The sequence below is a fragment of the Littorina saxatilis genome, linkage group LG8 (assembly GCF_037325665.1).
Source record: "Littorina saxatilis isolate snail1 linkage group LG8, US_GU_Lsax_2.0, whole genome shotgun sequence".
NCBI lineage: Eukaryota > Metazoa > Mollusca > Gastropoda > Littorinimorpha > Littorinidae > Littorina > Littorina saxatilis.
Genome location: NC_090252.1, coordinates 62,605,469 through 62,623,750, shown reverse-complemented (window position 1 = coordinate 62,623,750; position 18,282 = coordinate 62,605,469). Strand labels below are relative to the sequence as shown.

At 46.0% G+C, this 18,282-nt stretch overlaps 2 protein-coding genes across 5 annotated transcripts in view; one reads left to right on the top strand and one right to left on the bottom strand.

Annotated features, from left to right (window-relative positions):
- The window catches only part of LOC138974792 (uncharacterized), a 13,260-nt gene extending 11,723 nt beyond the window's left edge, over positions 1-1,537 (top strand). The window contains exons 5-6 of the mRNA XM_070347521.1: positions 154-501; positions 1,497-1,537. Coding sequence (XP_070203622.1) covers positions 154-501; positions 1,497-1,537 — 389 coding nt within the window. The remainder of the gene's footprint in view (positions 1-153; positions 502-1,496) is intronic.
- Positions 1,348-18,240, bottom strand: LOC138974103 (uncharacterized). 4 transcript variants are annotated; one of them, XM_070346792.1, is made up of 7 exons: positions 15,815-18,240; positions 7,924-9,552; positions 7,228-7,430; positions 6,923-7,110; positions 3,865-4,159; positions 3,068-3,417; positions 1,348-2,548 (listed from the first exon to the last, which is right to left on the bottom strand). In XM_070346792.1, exons 2-7 carry the CDS (start codon positions 9,520-9,522, stop codon positions 2,046-2,048), a joined length of 3,138 nt encoding a protein of 1,045 aa, XP_070202893.1. In that variant the 5' UTR covers positions 9,523-9,552; positions 15,815-18,240; the 3' UTR covers positions 1,348-2,045. The 4 variants fall into 4 exon arrangements, with proteins under 4 accessions (XP_070202893.1, XP_070202894.1, XP_070202895.1 ...); XM_070346793.1 differs by lacking the exon at positions 15,815-18,240 and adding an exon at positions 9,960-10,402; XM_070346794.1 differs by lacking the exon at positions 15,815-18,240 and having other exon boundaries at positions 3,068-3,413; positions 3,861-4,159; positions 7,924-10,435.
- Positions 18,241-18,282: the final 42 nt, after the last annotated feature.

Genomic DNA, 18,282 nt, shown 5'->3' with positions numbered 1-18,282 from the left:
CTGAAAATAATCTCGAGCTAAACGTTCTTAAAACAAAAGAAGTCGTTATCGACCCTCGACGAAAGAAAGACCCCATCTTGCCCCTTGAAATAAATGGGGAAGCTGTGGAACAGGTCTCTTCATAGAAATTTCTCGGCACACTGATCTCTGAAGACCTGAAATGGGACGGGAACACCACGTCCATCATTAAGAAGTGCCAGCAGCGGCTGCACTTCCTGAGACAGTTGCGCAAGTTCCGTATGTCACAGCAAATCATGGCGCAGTTCTATCGCGCAGTCGTTGAGAGCACCCTGTGTTTTTCTATCACGGTCTGGTATGGCAGCACCACTGAGAAAGAGAAACAGCTACTGGAGAGCATTGTGCGGACAGCCTCCAAGGTCGCGGGCTGTGACTTCCCTTCCGTTGCCTCTATTTTTGAGTTGCGCTCAGATCGAAAAGCAGGAAAGATTGTTCGCGACCCCTCCCACCCGGCAAACCACTTCTTCGAGCCTCTTCCATCTGGTAGGCGCTACAGAGCTTTGAAAGCCAGAACTAGTCGCTTTCGCTCTAGCTTCATCCCCCATGCTGTACTGACAACTCCTGTAGAGAAGACGTTGTAATATACTGTAGTTATAGGATTGGGGGGGGGGGGGGGGGGGTTCTTTTGTTACTTAGTCCTTTCACTGCATTCCATTACTGTTCTCATAACTTGTGATAGTGGAAATATGTGCAATGCGGAATGGTCCTTATTTTTTAGGTGCTTGAGTAGTTCTGTGATGGTAGTAGTTTTGTGCAATGTGACTCTAGGTTCAGGTGCTTGAGTAGATCTGTGATAGTCTGTTAATACTGTTGTTTTAAACTGTCTAACTGGCTAGATTATGATTATGTAATTTTATGTGATGATCTGATAATGATAATAATTACGTGTACTACTTACTTTTAAATGGATTATAATTTTTAGGTATTGTTCTAGTATTCACTAATGTTGCATTGATATTACTGGCACCCCTTTTAAACTGATATGGTTTTTACCTTTACAAGGCGACGATGTGAATTTGTGATGTAGATATGTGGCTGGTTATGTGTGAGTATGTAAATAATTGTGTGTGTGTGTGTGTGTGTGTGTGTGTGAGTTGTGTCTGTGTGTGCATGACAGTGTAATGTACGTATGTATGCATGCATGGTGATGTGTGTCTGCATATGTGTCTGGTTGGTTTTTATTTTATTTTTACCGTGCCGTGCCAAGATGAAATCCTTTTGCAAAATTGGTGAATAAATATATTGTACACACACACACACACACACACACACACACACACACACACACACACACACACACACACACACACATAATACCTAAGACAGATAGAAGAGCAAACACATTTTTATTTAAAAATAATTGTGTGTTTTTGTTGGTGCTGTATGAGAAATGCCAAGATTTGCTATCGACTTTTCAAACAGGCAGTAAACATTTGTAAATTGTAAACGACATGTTTAGACTAAAAAGGTTCTAACAGGGAAAGCAGTTTCGAAGCGCAATCCCAAGGTCAAGATCTGAATGACGTAAAACACAAGCACGATGACGTCAATTCTTGTTTTGCGTCATAGAACTGACGAAATCTTGCTCTGGCTTCCTCCAAGTGATTACACTCTGTGAAAACCAGGAATAACCTGATGTGTTTTGGGCAATGTTCTTGTGGTTGTGGCGGTTGTTGTTGTTGTTGTGGTGGTGGTGTTGGTGGAGGCGGTGCTGTTGTTGTTGTGGTGGTAGTGGTGGTCGTGGTGGTGTTGTTGTTGTGGTGGTAGTGGTGGTCGTGGTGGTGTTGTTGTTGTGGTGGTCGTGGTGGTGTTGTTGTGGTGGTGGTCGTGGTGGTGGTCGTGGTCGTGGTGGTGGTGACGACAGGGGTGAAGCTCACGGTAGAGGTGGTGACGATGGTGATGATGGCGGCATGTCCCGACAAGACACTTCCTATCTCTGCTCCTTTTGGCGATGGTGGTGGTGGTGGTCGTCGTCGCTGGTGGTATTGGTGGTCGTTGTGGTGATGGCGGTGGTAGTGGTTGTTGTATTAGGTTGTGGTGTGGGTGGTTGTGGTGGTGGGGGTAGTGGTTGTTGTAAGGGATGGCGTGGTGGTGGTGGTGACAGGAGGCGTGCGGACCGTGATGAGCTGTGTGGTGCAGCGTGATACTGCATCCAGCCTGACTTGAAGATCAATCCACTCATCAGTCCTCCCTGCATCATCATCATCCTGACGTCTGTCCTGTAACACGGCCACCACGCGCCGCTCCAGGCCTGTCACCCAGCTATACCCCGCTACTGTCACTGTGTCCGTTGCCGCCACCGCCACGTCCTGCACAGCTCGTTCCCACCTCGCCCTGTTGTGATGGAAGTCTTGTCTCCCCAACACACTCACCGGTACACCTGCATCCTTCAGTCCCTGCACCACGCCGCTAGCTGGTGACGTCACCCGCCCTGCCCCATTCGTGACGTCATCATTTAGATCTCCGCTTCTGGTCAAGACGAACACGTCGCGGTAGCTCAGCCGGGAGGGACTGTTGGCGACGTTCCTCCCTGCAGGGAAAGACCGTTGGAACAGTTAAACAGTCCTGTGTGATAAATATACATGTATGTAAGCAAACATTCGTTACATTTTAAGACACAACCTATCCGTGTATTTGTTTTCTCAAACACACACACACACACTTGATTTATATAATCACCACAAAGTGTGTACATTTTCAACAAACACAGACATCAAAACTTCGACGTCATGACGTAATTTTGAAGTTTACGTCAATAAAAATGACGTAATTTTTTTCCCTGCAGACTGACCTGCCTGATGTATTTGATTGAAAATTTAGTTCTTGAGTAAAGACTTTTCAATATATTCTCGGGGGGGGGGGGTTGAGGGGGGGGGGGCTGGGGGTGGTGGGGGGTAAAACACCATTAGGGAACGGGAAGGTTTACCCCTCACTCAAACCTACCACAATCATCATCATCATCACCAACTCCCCCACCAACACCACCACCAACATCATCATCATCATCATCATCATCATAATCATCATCATCATCAGCAACACAACTTACCCACACCCAGACGGCGCAGCACGGCAGCGATATCCTGACCACACTGTGCGCAGTCCACCGGCCACCGACTTGTGTGAGCGTTGCCATGGTGACTCAGCCGTATCACGCTCAGCCCGTCCCCAGGGGCAGGCACGCCGCTGTCGCTGTAGTCGTGGACGTTAAACCTGTGAATCACGGGTTGTATTTCACGCAGGACGGCGGGCGCCGAGCGGAGGGGGACAGTGAACACCTGTGTCTGCAGTGCTGGGGGTATGTCGCGGTTCAGAACACCGGCACACCACAGGTACAGGTGTGGTACTTGCTGCGCTAGGCGTGTTACAAGGCGTGTGTGACGGGGACCATGCTTCTGGCTGTGACACAGAATGGAGACATGGTGTTAGAGATGTGTGCCACACTCACATGAGACATGGTAAGCTGATAATAGTAATGCGTTATCCGCAACTTAAAAAAGATGTCACTTGATATTTTACCAATTTACGCACATTGTGGTTATAACAACATGCAATTCCACTCGTACACGGTGGTGCGAGTTACATGAATCAGACAGTTAACTCTCTCTCTCTCTCTCTCTCTCTCTCTCTCTCTCTCTCTCTCTCTCTCTCTCTCTCTCTCTCTCTCTCTCTCTCTCTCTCTCTCTCTCTCTCTCTCTCTCTCTCTCTCTCTCTCTCTCTCTCTCTCTCTCTCTCTCTCTCTCTCTCCTCTCTCTCTCCTCTCTCTCTCCTCTCTCTCTCACACACACACACACACACACACACACACACACACACATACATACACACACACGTATGAACACAAACCTGCTGTCAAAGAACGCCTCATCGAGCAAGACGTGCAGGTGGCCGTTTTTCACACACGCCAAGAGGTCGTTGACTGCCTGCTCGACATCAGCCTCCCTGCCCAAGATATCGTACCGGTGGTACGACACGCTGCCTGGTGTCAGGGAAGGCGTCGGGCCCGCGCTCAGCGACATCTCCAGCTGTTGTTTGATGGATGTGCTGACGGCCCGGGTGGCATCCCATGTTGACAGGACGTGCACATCGTGCCCCTGTCGCAGCCACCGCACGCCTTGCAGCACCAACACCACCGTCTTACCTGTTGGAACACAAACAATAGTAAGGTTACTAAATTGCAGGACAATGTGAAAACAAGGCAGTGTTACATGTAGAGACGACTTGCACATCGTGACCCTGGTGATAGGGAAGATGTAGGCCCGCGATCAGCCACCTCAACCCCTGCAGTACCAGACCTGTCTTACCTGTTCACACATAAAATATGACCTAAACAATATACATGTATTCCAATACAATGTGAAAGGAAGGCTCTGTTACATTGAGTCCGTTTCACCAGTTACACGCGAAACACAGCATCAGGAACATAGCAATAAGCATAACAAAATGGATATATCTGCCAAGAAAATTCTTATTTTGGAAAATTAAATTTCATGGAGACTAAATCGACTAAATGAACAAACTTTTCTCCGAGTCAGCTGGATGCCTTTCCTTCAGTTGACACATTTTGGATGGAATCAGACACCACACACAGCGTGCACAAAACAAACCGTCCTCCAAAACTAGAACCTTCTGGTACGATGACGATAAAGTAAAACTTGACAAAAAAACAACGTCATACACATCGCGTCATTCATTCGACTAAGACGTCAGAGCACTGTTATGGGGCTGTCACACTATAACGTATAGCAGTAACTTATGCTGTCTTATGAGAATTTTCTTCGAAACGCTGGAATACGTTTGACATCAGTTAGATGTAGGTTTCTTATAAGTAGTAATACGTTAAAAGCACGCTGGTATAAGCTGGCATACGTTGTTGTATGCTGAGACCGAGAAACAAAATTTGAACACGTTCAAAATGTGTGGTCGTATGCCGACGTACTCTTCATACGTTAGGCATACGCTAGACATACGCTACGCATATGTTAAATACGTTACAGGTAGTTTACTCATACGTCGAGATACGTTGAGATACGTTGAGATACGTCGAGATACGCTAGCAGAAAGGTGTACCATGCAGCTAACTTATCGATAACCTATTACAGTAGTAACTTACTTGTAACCTAGGTCTTACCTATATCTAACGTATTCCAAGCATGTCTGACGATCGTGTAACTTATTGAACGTATCGCTACCGTACAACTAGCGTATGATTGGCGTGTTGCTGTCCCTGTATATAAATGGCTCTTCCTCTGCGGCTCTTGGTAGCAGTCTGCTTCTTCGGACCCATGTTAGTTGCTCGCACAGTGTGGAATGATGTTCTGTCTGAGATTGACGCAATATTTATTGTGATTGTCACGTGATCGTTCGAAACACGCCGAGCCCGCTGCGCATAGGTTTCTCATAAGTTACTCATACGTTGGGCATAAGGCGAGGCCGCTAGACATACGCTGGTCATACGCTATGATACGCTATCATAAGTTTGATATAAGTGAGTGATGTGTTTGTAATAAGTTAGACGTACGCTATGAATACGTTATGCATAAGTCCAATTTAGAATAATGTTGATGCTTTTTTTGGACGTGTGCCAACGTATTGACATTATTTTTTGACTTTTCATATGCCAGACATAAGTTTCTCTAAAACGCTAGAGTGTGACAGCCCCATAAGGAAATCAGAAACATTGTTCTGTCAGTATCGTTTGCCGCAACAAAAGTGACGACAATAATTATTGTTGTTGTTCACGATGATGATGATGATGATGATGATGATGATGATGATGATGATGATGATGATGATGATGATGATGATGATGATGATGATGAAGGTGATGAAGATAAAGATGATGATGATGATGATGATGATGATGATGATGATGATGATGATGATGATGATGACGATGAAAGGAACATTAATGACATTATCAAAATGTTGTGTGGGTGTGTTTTAAACAAATATATAAAACAGTGGCAGAAGCAGCAGTAGTAGTACTAAAAGGGTGGTGGTGGCGGTGGTGGTGGTGGGTTTGTTTCTCTTTATGGCAGCAGTATTAGCACAGCACCCTTCACACACATGTCAACCGGCACGGTTGGCCTAGTGGTAAGGCGTCCGCCCCGTGATCGGGAGGTCGTGGGTTCGAACCCCGGCCGGGTCATACCTAAGACTTTAAAATTGGCAATCTAGTGGCTGCTCCGCCTGGCGTCTGGCATTGTGGGGTTAGTGCTAGGACTGGTTGGTCCGGTGTCAGAATAATGTGACTGGGTGAGACATGAAGCCTGTGCTGCGACTTCTGTCTTGTGTGTGGCGCACGTTATATGTCAAAACAGCACCGCCCTGATATGGCCCTTCGTGGTCGGCTGGGAATTAAGCAAACAAACAAACAAACAAACACACATGTCAGCAGGTGTACGGTGTAACCTCATTCACGTCATGTCCTTCTAGTGATGTTCACATGTGCGACTTTCAGCCGATTTTGAGCCGAGTTTTGTCGATGATAAGGCAGGCAAAAGTTGGTACAGCAAAATAATCGTGAAGTTAACCATGTCAAAAGACAACCCGAATTTTGAACAATTGCCGGAAGGCCTGGTCGGAAATAAATCTCCCTTTGAAAACTGTGCGACTTTGAGCAAAGACCCTAAATACAGAGCGTTTGCTTTGAACAGCTTTTTCTGGAGGCTTACTGTGCCTTTAATTAGTTAGGCGAGTGCGCCCAGGAGACTGAACCTTGTTATAGTAGAAGGCCAGCACGAGAAACTCAGTAGAGCTGCATTTGCCGCGCGCCGATGTTGGACTTTAACGCGAAACAGACGGCTGAGGTTAGTGTCACAAATCGGCAGCAAGACCAACAACAACAAAGAAACAAAATAAGAAACAAACAATCTAGTAAGAGAAGCTGTGAGCTTGTCACCTGTTCCTGGCGCTCCCGTAATGTAGACCAGTGGCGGGTCTCGGTTCATGAGGCCCAGCTGTTGCAGAGTCAGAACCAGAAGTGCCAGCCTCCGCCCCAGTTCCACCACCGCCTGTCCTGCAGTACGCACCTCCACGCGGACACCGTTGTAGCAGGGTACAGACACCGTGGTGGCCGGACCAACAAACCTGTAACAGAAATAATTAAGACAAAGATAAATGATAATTAAAACTCAAACGTAGAATACCAACATAGTTGCAGCACTGTGCATGTGACGTTACTAACATGGATGTCACTTCTCTCACCTGGCTACGATGTCCAGGTAAAGTTGATCAGTGAGCCGAGTGTCCACAGTACAGGCCATCCTGTGTTGCCACCAGGTGCTCAGCTGTGATAACACGGCGGGTGTCACGTGCCAGTACGATGCAGGCTGGGACAATTGGTCAGAGCAACAGCACAGCTGTATGGCCTCTGCTGTGTTGGCTGCACCCAGGCTCTGACACACCGCCTGCAATGTAGATAATTTATACCTGTCGTAAAATTGCATGACATGACACATACACATCACAACGTCTCCACAATACTTATCTGTCTAGAATGAGCCGCAGCGTATTACACACAGATAGGCGGCACGTGATGTTGAACAAAACAAAGTCGATTGATAAACTATTGAATAGCTCATTAGATTGTAAAATACTGACTGTCTGTCTGTCTGTCTCTCTCTCTCTCTGTCTCTGGCGCTCTCTCTCTCTCCCTCTCTCTCTCTCTCTCTCTCTCTCTCTCTCTCTCTCTCTCTCTCTCTCTCTCTCTCTCTCATGCTCTCTCTCTCCCTGTGTCTTTTTCTCTTAATCTCCCAGTCTCTCTGTCTGTCTGTATCTGTCTGTCTCTCTCCCCTCCCCCTCCCCCTCCCTCCCTCCTCCCTCCCTCCTCCCTCCCCTCTCTCTCTCTCTCTCTCTCTCTCTCTCTCTCTCTCTCTCTCTCTCTCTCTCTCTCACTCTCACCTGTTGTAACTTGGAATTGTTTCCGTCATCCAGTATCCGCCTCAGCTGGGTATGGCTGACGAAGGGCAAGAAGAGAGTCTTCCTCACAGTCAGGCCGGGAGCAATGTCACTGACCATGTGTCTGGCGTGCACCTCACACTTGTCCAACTGCTTGACCGCCTTGTCAATAACCTTGAACACCTCAGTGTCCGCTCGGCTTGCCTCGGCCTTACCGACAGATTTGATCTCTCCAACCAGGATACCATACTGTCGGTGAATCACCAGGATGTCAAAGTCTCCCTGCTTTCCGTGATGCCGAAGCTCCTTAGGTAGGTTTGCTGGCTTTGGGAGCTTGCCTGTGTGTTTGGCGTAGAACGGCTCGTTGAGGTAGTCCTTAAAGTTCAGCTCAGACACCACGAACATGACCTCCTTTCCGGAATCTCCGAGCTGCTGTAAGTTGTGCAGCACGTGCTGCTGTGCCAAGTCTGCCTGAATGTTGCCCTGCTGCTGCTGAAGCTGCTCACTAGAGGGCAGCACAAGCACATCCTGGTCAGTACCGGGTACTGTATCTTTGTTATAAGGCACCCTGGCAAGATGCACAGGTGGTACAACGTAGGTGTGGGTGAGAGCGTCAGGGTACAGCTGTTTAACAATGTCCACCAAGTTGTCACGGGTGAGAGCGTCAGGGGATAGCTGTTTCACAATGTTCACCAACTTGTCACGGGTGAGAGAGTCAGGAGACAGCTGTTTCACAATGTTCACCAACTTGTCACGTGTGAGAGCGTCAGGGGACAGCAGTTTCACAATGTCCACCAACTTTTCACGAGTGAGTGCGTCAGGGTACAACTGTTTCACAATGTCCACCAACTTGTCACGGGTGAGAGCGTCAGGCGACAGCTGTTTCACAATGTCCATCAACTTGTCACGGGTGAGAGCGTCAGGCGACAGCTGTTTCACAATGTCCATCAACTTGTCACGGGTGAGAGCGTCAGGGTACAGCTCCTTCACAATATCCAGCAAGTTGTCACGGGTGATAGCGTCAGGGGACAGCTGTTTCACAATTTTCACAAAGTTGTCACTGGTGAGAGCGTCAGGAGATAGCTGTTTCACAATGTCCACCAAGTTGTCACGGGTGAGAGCGTCAGGAGACAGCTGTTTCACAATGTACATCAACTTTTTACGGGTGCGAGCGTCAGGGGACAGCTGTTTCACAATGTCCACCAAGTTGTCACGGGTGCGAGCGTTAGGAGACAGCTGTTTCACTATGTCCACCAACTTGTCACGGGTGAGAGCGTCAGGGGACAGCTGTTTCACAATGTTCACCAAGTTGTCACGGGTGAGAGCGTCAGGAGATAGCTGTTTTACAATGTCCACCACCTTGTCACGGGTGAGAGCGTCAGGGGACAGCTGTTTCACAATGTCCACCAACTTGTCACGGGTGAGAACGTCAGGAGACAGCTGTTTCACTATGTCCACCAAGTTGTCACGGGTGAGAACGTCAGGAGACAGCTGTTTCACTATGTCCACAAAGTTGTCACGGGTGAGAGCGTCAGGGTAAAGCAGTTTTACAATGTCCACCAACTTGTCACGGGTGTCCTCACCACTGGTGGAGCTCGCCATGATGCGTGATAAAACCACTCGTCCAGGAAGCTGTTGAAGTGACAAATAAGAAATAATGGAACAAGAAATACGAATCGGAGTTAACTAACGACAGTCTGAAGAGGTTGATGTCGGAGTTGTGGTGGTAGTGGTGATGGTGATGGTGGTCATAGTGCGCACCTTCTGTCTCGCACCAGAAACACCACGTTTGGTTTCTACTGGATGGATCAATTTTAGATACCTATCGTTTTGGCCAGAGTTAGTCTCTGCCGCGTATGCAAATGTTGACTGATATGATGAATTAGGCTATAACATCCAGAACCGAATTTAAGAAATGATGAATAAAACTCGTCATAAGCCCAAGAAGACAATTTCAGTGGCTGTTCACATCAGAGCATATCGGCGAACCGCTCTCCAGCCAATATCCAGGTACCACACTCAGTCCCCTGGAAACCCACCTGTACCGAACAGCAATTTAAGATCTTCTTGTAGTCACACGGCGGGTGTGTGTGTCTGTGGGGACGTCTGGCGTTGCCAACAACAGTGTGACAACAACACTAGCAACTGTGACACCGAAAACACCGGGCAGAAAGCCAAACGACATGTATAGAAAGTCTGTGTCGATATGAAAATGCATGCCTGTCACTTTGAGAGAGAGTAAAGTATTGTTGTGTTTCCTTGCCACGAGTCGATCCCTGACTACGGGTTCGAATCCAGACCAGGACGCACACGGGCCGATAATATGTGCACACTCAGAGATGGTATCCATGTCCCAACCCGTGCCACTGTGGTGGCACGTAAATGACCTCGGTCACTCTGTCACACATGCAGGTGGCTGGTTACCCCTGAACAGGTCCACACCTGGGTTGCGCAACGTCAACATTACATTCTGGAAATCAAACCCATGCTGTAAATAAGAATTATAGTTGCTGGTTCAAATACACACATTTATTTAAACACTGCCACGTGTTGTGAAAGCGACCTTGGAACATTATCATGCAGTGATTGGTGTTTTTTCTCCTGAGTAAACATGAACGTGTTTCATTGCTAGCATGCAGTCAGTGTGTATTTACTTAAGAACGCGTTAACCCGTTGGCACACTCCACTGTTGAGACTGTTTGGGGTTGTATTTGGACAGCCGCCAAACAGGTATCACACTGACGTTTGGCGGGTTCTTTTACATGTATGGATTTAACAATGGCTTGAAGATCGTATTCATCTTGTTGCAAAAGCAATGTTGTTGAAATGTAAAGCAGTAGTGAAGGGAATATATTTTCCCACTGATTTCTTCCCAAGTGGTTGCAGCTGAGAGAGAGACAGACACATAGAGAGACTGTGACAGAGACAGAGACAGAGGGGAAACAGAGAGAGAGAGAGAGAGAGAGAGAACAGAATTAAACTAAACTTTATTTTACAAGGATTACGATTTATAAAAAGTTGGCTGTTTGAATAGACCCTATCGGTATTCCAAGCTCTCGTAATATCTCGCAAACAACAGAGCATGCGGTACAGCGATCTCGTGCGAGCTGCACAAGCCAAGGTTCGAAGTTCTCGCGATGTTCAAAGCATAACAAAGACCGTGTCTCGCGAGAGCTGCTCAGATACCGAAAAGGTCTATTGGATATATATAAACACAGTAAATGAGACCGTGGTCGCCCGACCTTACCCCGTCATTTCCTGTATATGTTATGTTTCGCATGCACTGTTTAGACTATCAAATCGTGTATGCCCCAGACTGCACTGTTCAGACTATCACATCGTGTATGCCCCAGACTGCACTGTTCAGACTATCACATCGTGTATGCCCCAGACTGCACTGTTCAGACTATCACATCGTGTATGCCCCAGACTGCACTGTTCAGACTATCAAACCGTGTATGCCCCAGACTGCACTGTTCAGACTATCAAACCGTGTATGCCCCAGACTGCACTGTTCAGACTATCACATCGTGTATGCCCCAGACTGCACTGTTCAGACTATCACATCGTGTATGCCCCAGACTGCACTGTTCAGACTATCACATCGTGTATGCCCCAGACTGCACTGTTCAGACTATCACATCGTGTATGCCCCAGACTGCACTGTTCAGACTATCACATCGTGTATGCCCCAGACTGCACTGTTCAGACTATCAAACTGTGTATGCCCCAGACTGCACTGTTCAGACTATCACATCGTGTATGCCCCAGACTGCACTGTTCAGACTATCAAATTGTGTATGCCCCAGACTTCACTGTTCAGACTATCACATCGTGTATGCCCCAGACTGCACTGTTCAGACTATCAAACCGTGCATGCCCCAGACTGCACTGTTCAGACTATCACATCGTGTATGCCCCAGACTGCACTGTTCAGACTATCAAACCGTGTATGCCCCAGACTGCACTGTTCAGACTATCACATCGTGTATGCCCCAGACTGCACTGTTCAGACTATCACATCGTGTATGCCCCAGACTGCACTGTTCAGACTATCAAACCGTGTATGCCCCAGACTGCACTGTTCAGACTATCAAACCGTGTATGCCCCAGACTGCACTGTTCAGACTATCACATCGTGTATGCCCCAGACTGCACTGTTTAGACTATCACATCGTGTATGCCCCAGACTGCACTGTTCAGACTATCACATCGTGTATGCCCCAGACTGCACTGTTCAGACTATCACATCGTGTATGCCCCAGACTGCACTGTTCAGACTATCACACCGTGTATGCCCCAGACTGCACTGTTCAGACTATCACATCGTGTATGCCCCAGACTGCACTGTTCAGACTATCAAACCGTGTATGCCCCAGTCTGCACTGTTTAGACTATCAAATCGTGTATGCCCCAGACTGCACTGTTCAGACTATCACATCGTGTATGCCCCAGACTGCACTGTTCAGACTATCACATCGTGTATGCCCCAGACTGCACTGTTCAGACTATCACATCGTGTATGCCCCAGACTGCACTGTTCAGACTATCACATCGTGTATGCCCCAGACTGCACTGTTCAGACTATCAAACCGTGTATGCCCCAGACTGCACTGTGGTAGCAACAAAACTGGGACAGTCCCTTTCTCCCCTCCCCTCCCTCCCTTCTCCCCCCTCCACCCTCGCAAGAAGGGTAAGTGCGGTGGGAATTCCCCTGGAAGGGAGAACTCATTATGTAGGTCTGGTATCTGCAGGTTGAAATGCCTGTAGCTTGACTGTTCACGTGACCAGTTGAGGCAGCGCGCAATTATAGCAACAATAGAATTAGTGTGTAGGGAGGGTATCTGATCTGTGTAGGGAGGGTATGATGTGTGTAGGGAGTGTATGATGTGTGTAGGGAGAGTATGATGTGTGTAGGGAGTGTATGATGTGTGTAGGGAGGGTATCTGATGTGTGTAGGGAGGGTATGATGTGTGTAGGGAGTGTATGATGTGTGTAGGGAGAGTATGATGTGTGTAGGGAGGGTATCTGATGTGTGTAGGGAGGGTATGATGTGTGTAGGGAGTGTATGATGTGTGTAGGGAGAGTATGATGTGTGTAGGGAGGGTATGATGTGTGTTGGGAGGGTATGATGTGTGTAGGGAGAGTATGATGTGTGTAGGGAGGGTATGATGTGTGTAGGGAGGGTATGATGTGTATAGGGAGGGTATGATGTGTGTAGGGAGGGTATGATGTGTGTAGGGAGGGTATGATGTGTGTAGAGAGAGTATGATGTGTGTAGGGAGGGTATGATGTGTGTAGCGGAGAGGGTATGATGTGTGTAGGGAGGGTATGATGTGTGTAGGGAGGGTATGATGTGTGTAGGGAGGGTATGATGTGTGTAGGGAGGGTATGATATAAGAGAACCAGCAGCAATGTGCTGGCACAAAGGATTAAAAATCACAAAAAGGCATTGAAAGTAAGGCCTTTTTTTCCCTCAAAATCATATCATATTTCTAAAAAGTTAAAGGTCTCATAAATACGGCCTTATTTCTTAGAATAAGGTATTTATTTCAAGAAAAGGGATTTGCTCTTCCAAAAAGGCCTTATTTTGTAGAAACAAATTTGTGTGGGCTTTTGCACGATCTTTCTTGTGGGCGATTGCGTTTGATGTTATTGTTGTATAAATGACAGAACAGACTTACCGGTGGTGTTCAGACACAGTTCTCGAGATGATGTTATTGTTGTATAAATGACAGAACAGACTTACCGGTGGTGTTCAGACACAGTTCTCGAGATGATGTTATTGTTGTATAAATGACAGAACAGACTTACCGGTGGTGTTCAGACACAGTTCTCGAGATGATGTTATTGTTGTATAAATGACAGAACAGACTTACCGGTGGTGTTCAGACACAGCTCTCGAGATGATGTTATTGTTGTATAAATGACAGAACAGACTTACCGGTGGTGTTCAGACACAGTTCTCGAGATGATGTTATTGTTGTATAAATGACAGAACAGACTTACCGGTGGTGTTCAGACACAGTTCTCGAGATGATGTTATTGTTGTATAAATGACAGAACAGACTTACCGGTGGTGTTCAGACACAGCTCTCGAGATGATGTTATTGTTGTATAAATGACAGAACAGACTTACCGGTGGTGTTCAGACACAGTTCTCGAGATGATGTTATTGTTGTATAAATGACAGAACAGACTTACCGGTGGTGTTCAGACACAGTTCTCGAGATGATGTTATTGTTGTATAAATGACAGAACAGACTTACCGGTGGTGTTCAGACACAGTTCTCGAGATGATGTTATTGTTGTATAAATGACAGAACAGACTTACCGGTGGTGTTCAGACACAGATCTCAAGATGATGTTATTGTTGTATAAATGACAGAACAGACTTACCGGTGGTGTTCAGACACAGTTCTCGAGATGATGTTATTGTTGTATAAATGACAGAACAGACTTACCGGTGGTGTTCAGACACAGCTCTCGAGATGATGTTATTGTTGTATAAATGACAGAACAGACTTACCGGTGGTGTTCAGACACAGCTCTCGAGATGATGTTATTGTTGTATAAATGACAGAACAGACTTACCGGTGGTGTTCAGACACAGCTCTCGAGATGATGTTATTGTTGTATAAATGACAGAACAGACTTACCGGTGGTGTTCAGACACAGCTCTCGAGATGATGTTATTGTTGTATAAATGACAGAACAGACTTACCGGTGGTGTTCAGACACAGTTCTCGAGATGATGTTATTGTTGTATAAATGACAGAACAGACTTACCGGTGGTGTTCAGACACAGCTCTCGAGATGATGTTATTGTTGTATAAATGACAGAACAGACTTACCGGTGGTGTTCAGACACAGCTCTCGAGATGATGTTATTGTTGTATAAATGACAGAACAGACTTACCGGTGGTGTTCAGACACAGTTCTCGAGATGATGTTATTGTTGTATAAATGACAGAACAGACTTACCGGTGGTGTTCAGACACAGCTCTCGAGATGATGTTATTGTTGTATAAATGACAGAACAGACTTACCGGTGGTGTTCAGACACAGCTCTCGAGATGATGTTATTGTTGTATAAATGACAGAACAGACTTACCGGTGGTGTTCAGACACAGTTCTCGAGATGATGTTATTGTTGTATAAATGACAGAACAGACTTACCGGTGGTGTTCAGACACAGCTCTCGAGATGATGTTATTGTTGTATAAATGACAGAACAGACTTACCGGTGGTGTTCAGACACAGTTCTCGAGATGATGTTATTGTTGTATAAATGACAGAACAGACTTACCGGTGGTGTTCAGACACAGCTCTCGAGATGATGTTATTGTTGTATAAATGACAGAACAGACTTACCTGTGGTGTTCAGACACAGTTCTCGAGATGATGTTATTGTTGTATAAATGACAGAACAGACTTACCTGTGGTGTTCAGACACAGTTCTCGAGATGATGTTATTGTTGTATAAATGACAGAACAGACTTACCTGTGGTGTTCAGACACAGTTCTCGAGATGATGTTATTGTTGTATAAATGACAGAACAGACTTACCTGTGGTGTTCAGACACAGTTCTCGAGATGATGTTATTGTTGTATAAATGACAGAACAGACTTACCGGTGGTGTTCAGACACAGTTCTCGAGATGATGTTATTGTTGTATAAATGACAGAACAGACTTACCGGTGGTGTTCAGACACAGTTCTCGAGATGATGTTATCGTTGTATAAATGACAGAACAGACTTACCGGTGGTGTTCAGACACAGTTCTCGAGATGATGTTATTGTTGTATAAATGACAGAACAGACTTACCGGTGGTGTTCAGACACAGTTCTCGAGATGATGTTATTGTTGTATAAATGACAGAACAGACTTACCGGTGGTGTTCAGACACAGTTCTCGAGATGATGTTCAGTCCAACAGAAAGATTGTGAGACACAACACTGAGTGGCAAGCCGTTTGTCTCAGTGCACTGTGCTGTGTTTTGCCAGTGTAACGCTACAGTTCACACTCCTCAAATCAACACATCAACACGTGTTACACTGATCTTTTTACAGAACGTACTGTGTTGTGTAGTTGTAACGCTACAGTTCATAGTCCTCAAATCAACACATTAACACGTGTTACACTGATCTTTTTACAGCACTGTGCTGTGTAGTTGTAACGCTACACTTCACAGTCCTCAAATCAACACATCAACACGTGTTACACTGATCTTTTTACAGCACTGTGCTGTGTAGTTGTAACGCTACAGTTCACAGTCCTCAACTCAACACAACAACAAGTGTTACACTGATCGTTTTACAGCACTGTGCTGTGTAGTTGTAACGCTACAGTTCACAGTCCTCAACCCAACACAACAACACGTGTTACACTGATCTTTTTACAGCACTGTGCTGTGTAGTTGTAACGCTACAGTTCACAGTCCTCAACCCAACACAACAACACGTGTTACACTGATCTTTTTACAGCACTGTGCTGTGTAGTTGTAACGCTACAGTTCACAGTCCTCAACTCAATACTTCAACACGTGTTATACTACTCTTTTTACAGCACTGTGCTGTGTAGTTGTAACGCTACAGTTCACAGTCCTCAACTCAACACAACACGTGTTACACTGATCTTTTTACAGCACTGTGCTGTGTAGTTGTAACGCTACAGTTCACAGTCCTCAGCCCAACACAACAAGTGTTACACTGATCTTGTTACAGCACTGTGCTGTGTAGTTGTAACGCTACAGTTCACAGTCCTCAACCCAACATAACAACACGTGTTACACTGATCTTTTTACAGCACTGTGCTGTGTAGTTGTAACGCTACAGTTCACAGTCCTCAGCCCAACACAACACGTGTTACACTGATCTTGTTACAGCACTGTGCTGTGTAGTTGTAACGCTACAGTTCACAGTCCTCAACCCAACACAACAACACGTGTTACACTGATCTTTTTACAGCACTGTGCTGTGTAGTTGTAACGCTACAGTTCACAGTCCTCAACCCAACACAACACGTGTTACACTGATCTTTTTACAGCACTGTGCTGTGTAGTTGTAACGCTACAGTTCACAGTCCTCAGCCCAACACAACACGTGTTACACTGATCTTTTTACAGCACTGTGCTGTGTAGTTGTAACGCTACAGTTCACAGTCCTCAACCCAACACCACACGTGTTACACTGATCTTTTTACAGCACTGTGCTGTGTAGTTGTAACGCTACAGTTCACAGTCCTCAGCCCAACACAACACGTGTTACACTGATCTTTTTACAGCACTGTGCTGTGTAGTTGTAACGCTACAGTTCACAGTCCTCAACCCAACACAACAACACGTGTTACACTGATCTTGTTACATCACTGTGCTGTGTAGTTGTAACGCTACAGTTCACAGTCCTCAGCCCAACACAACACGTGTTACACTGATCTTTTTACAGCACTGTGCTGTGTAGTTGTAACGCTACAGTTCACAGTCCTCAACTCAACACAACAACAAGTGTTACACTGATCTTTTTACAGCACTGTGCTGTGTAGTTGTAACGCTACAGTTCACAGTCCTCAACTCAACACAACAACAAGTGTTACACTGATCTTTTTACAGTACTGTGCTGTGTAGTTGTAACGCTACAGTTCACAGTCCTCAACCCAACACAACAACACGTGTTACACTGATCTTTTTACAGCACTGTGCTGTGTAGTTGTAACGCTACAGTTCACAGTCCTCAGCCCAACACATCAACACGTGTTACACTGATCTTTTTACAGCACTGTGCTGTGTAGTTGTAACGCTACAGTTCACAGTCCTCAACCCAACACATCACACACCAAGACACGTGACAAACGTATGATCATATGACCACCTGAACCTTAAATCATTTCCTTTACGTAAAGTAGGCTAATACAGTCACGACTGTCGGTCACACACTCCAAACTCGGTGGTTCACTATAGGCCTATGGCACTTCCGTTGATGTCTTGATTGCAAAACGAACGTCATTTACAGATTAAAACAGCAATGAAGCAAGTTGTAATACAGAGATGCTGAGCCAACAAATCGTTGTACAGTGCTAAGACGGAATGCAACAGAACGAACACAAGGTGTGGACCAACGTCGCAGGGAAAAACTTCCTGGTTGAATTATTCCAAGTCCTCTTGTATGCGTGGTGTCGACACTCTGTATACCCGGGGTGCATAGCTCATTAAATGACACCGAGGTAGGGCCATGTGGTATGGTAGCACATTCCTGCCAACATGTCATTAGAAAAAGTGTTGTCTATGGGAATTGTCAAACTGCGAATATGCTTAGGTGGAGAATGTTTCTTTCAATAAATACATTTAGAATTCAGATACAAA

Excerpts from the sequence above, each read along its gene's own strand:
- LOC138974103 (XM_070346792.1), bottom strand. The coding sequence starts at position 9,522 with ATGGCGAGCTCCACCAGTGGTGAGGACACCCGTGACAAGTTGGTGGAC. Across the intron at positions 7,431-7,923 it reads ACAATTCCAAGTTACAACAG|GCGGTGTGTCAGAGCCTGGG; the intron begins GTGAGAGTGAGA and ends TCTACATTGCAG. Across the intron at positions 4,160-6,922 it reads TACGGGAGCGCCAGGAACAG|GTAAGACGGTGGTGTTGGTG; the intron begins GTGACAAGCTCA and ends GTGTTCCAACAG.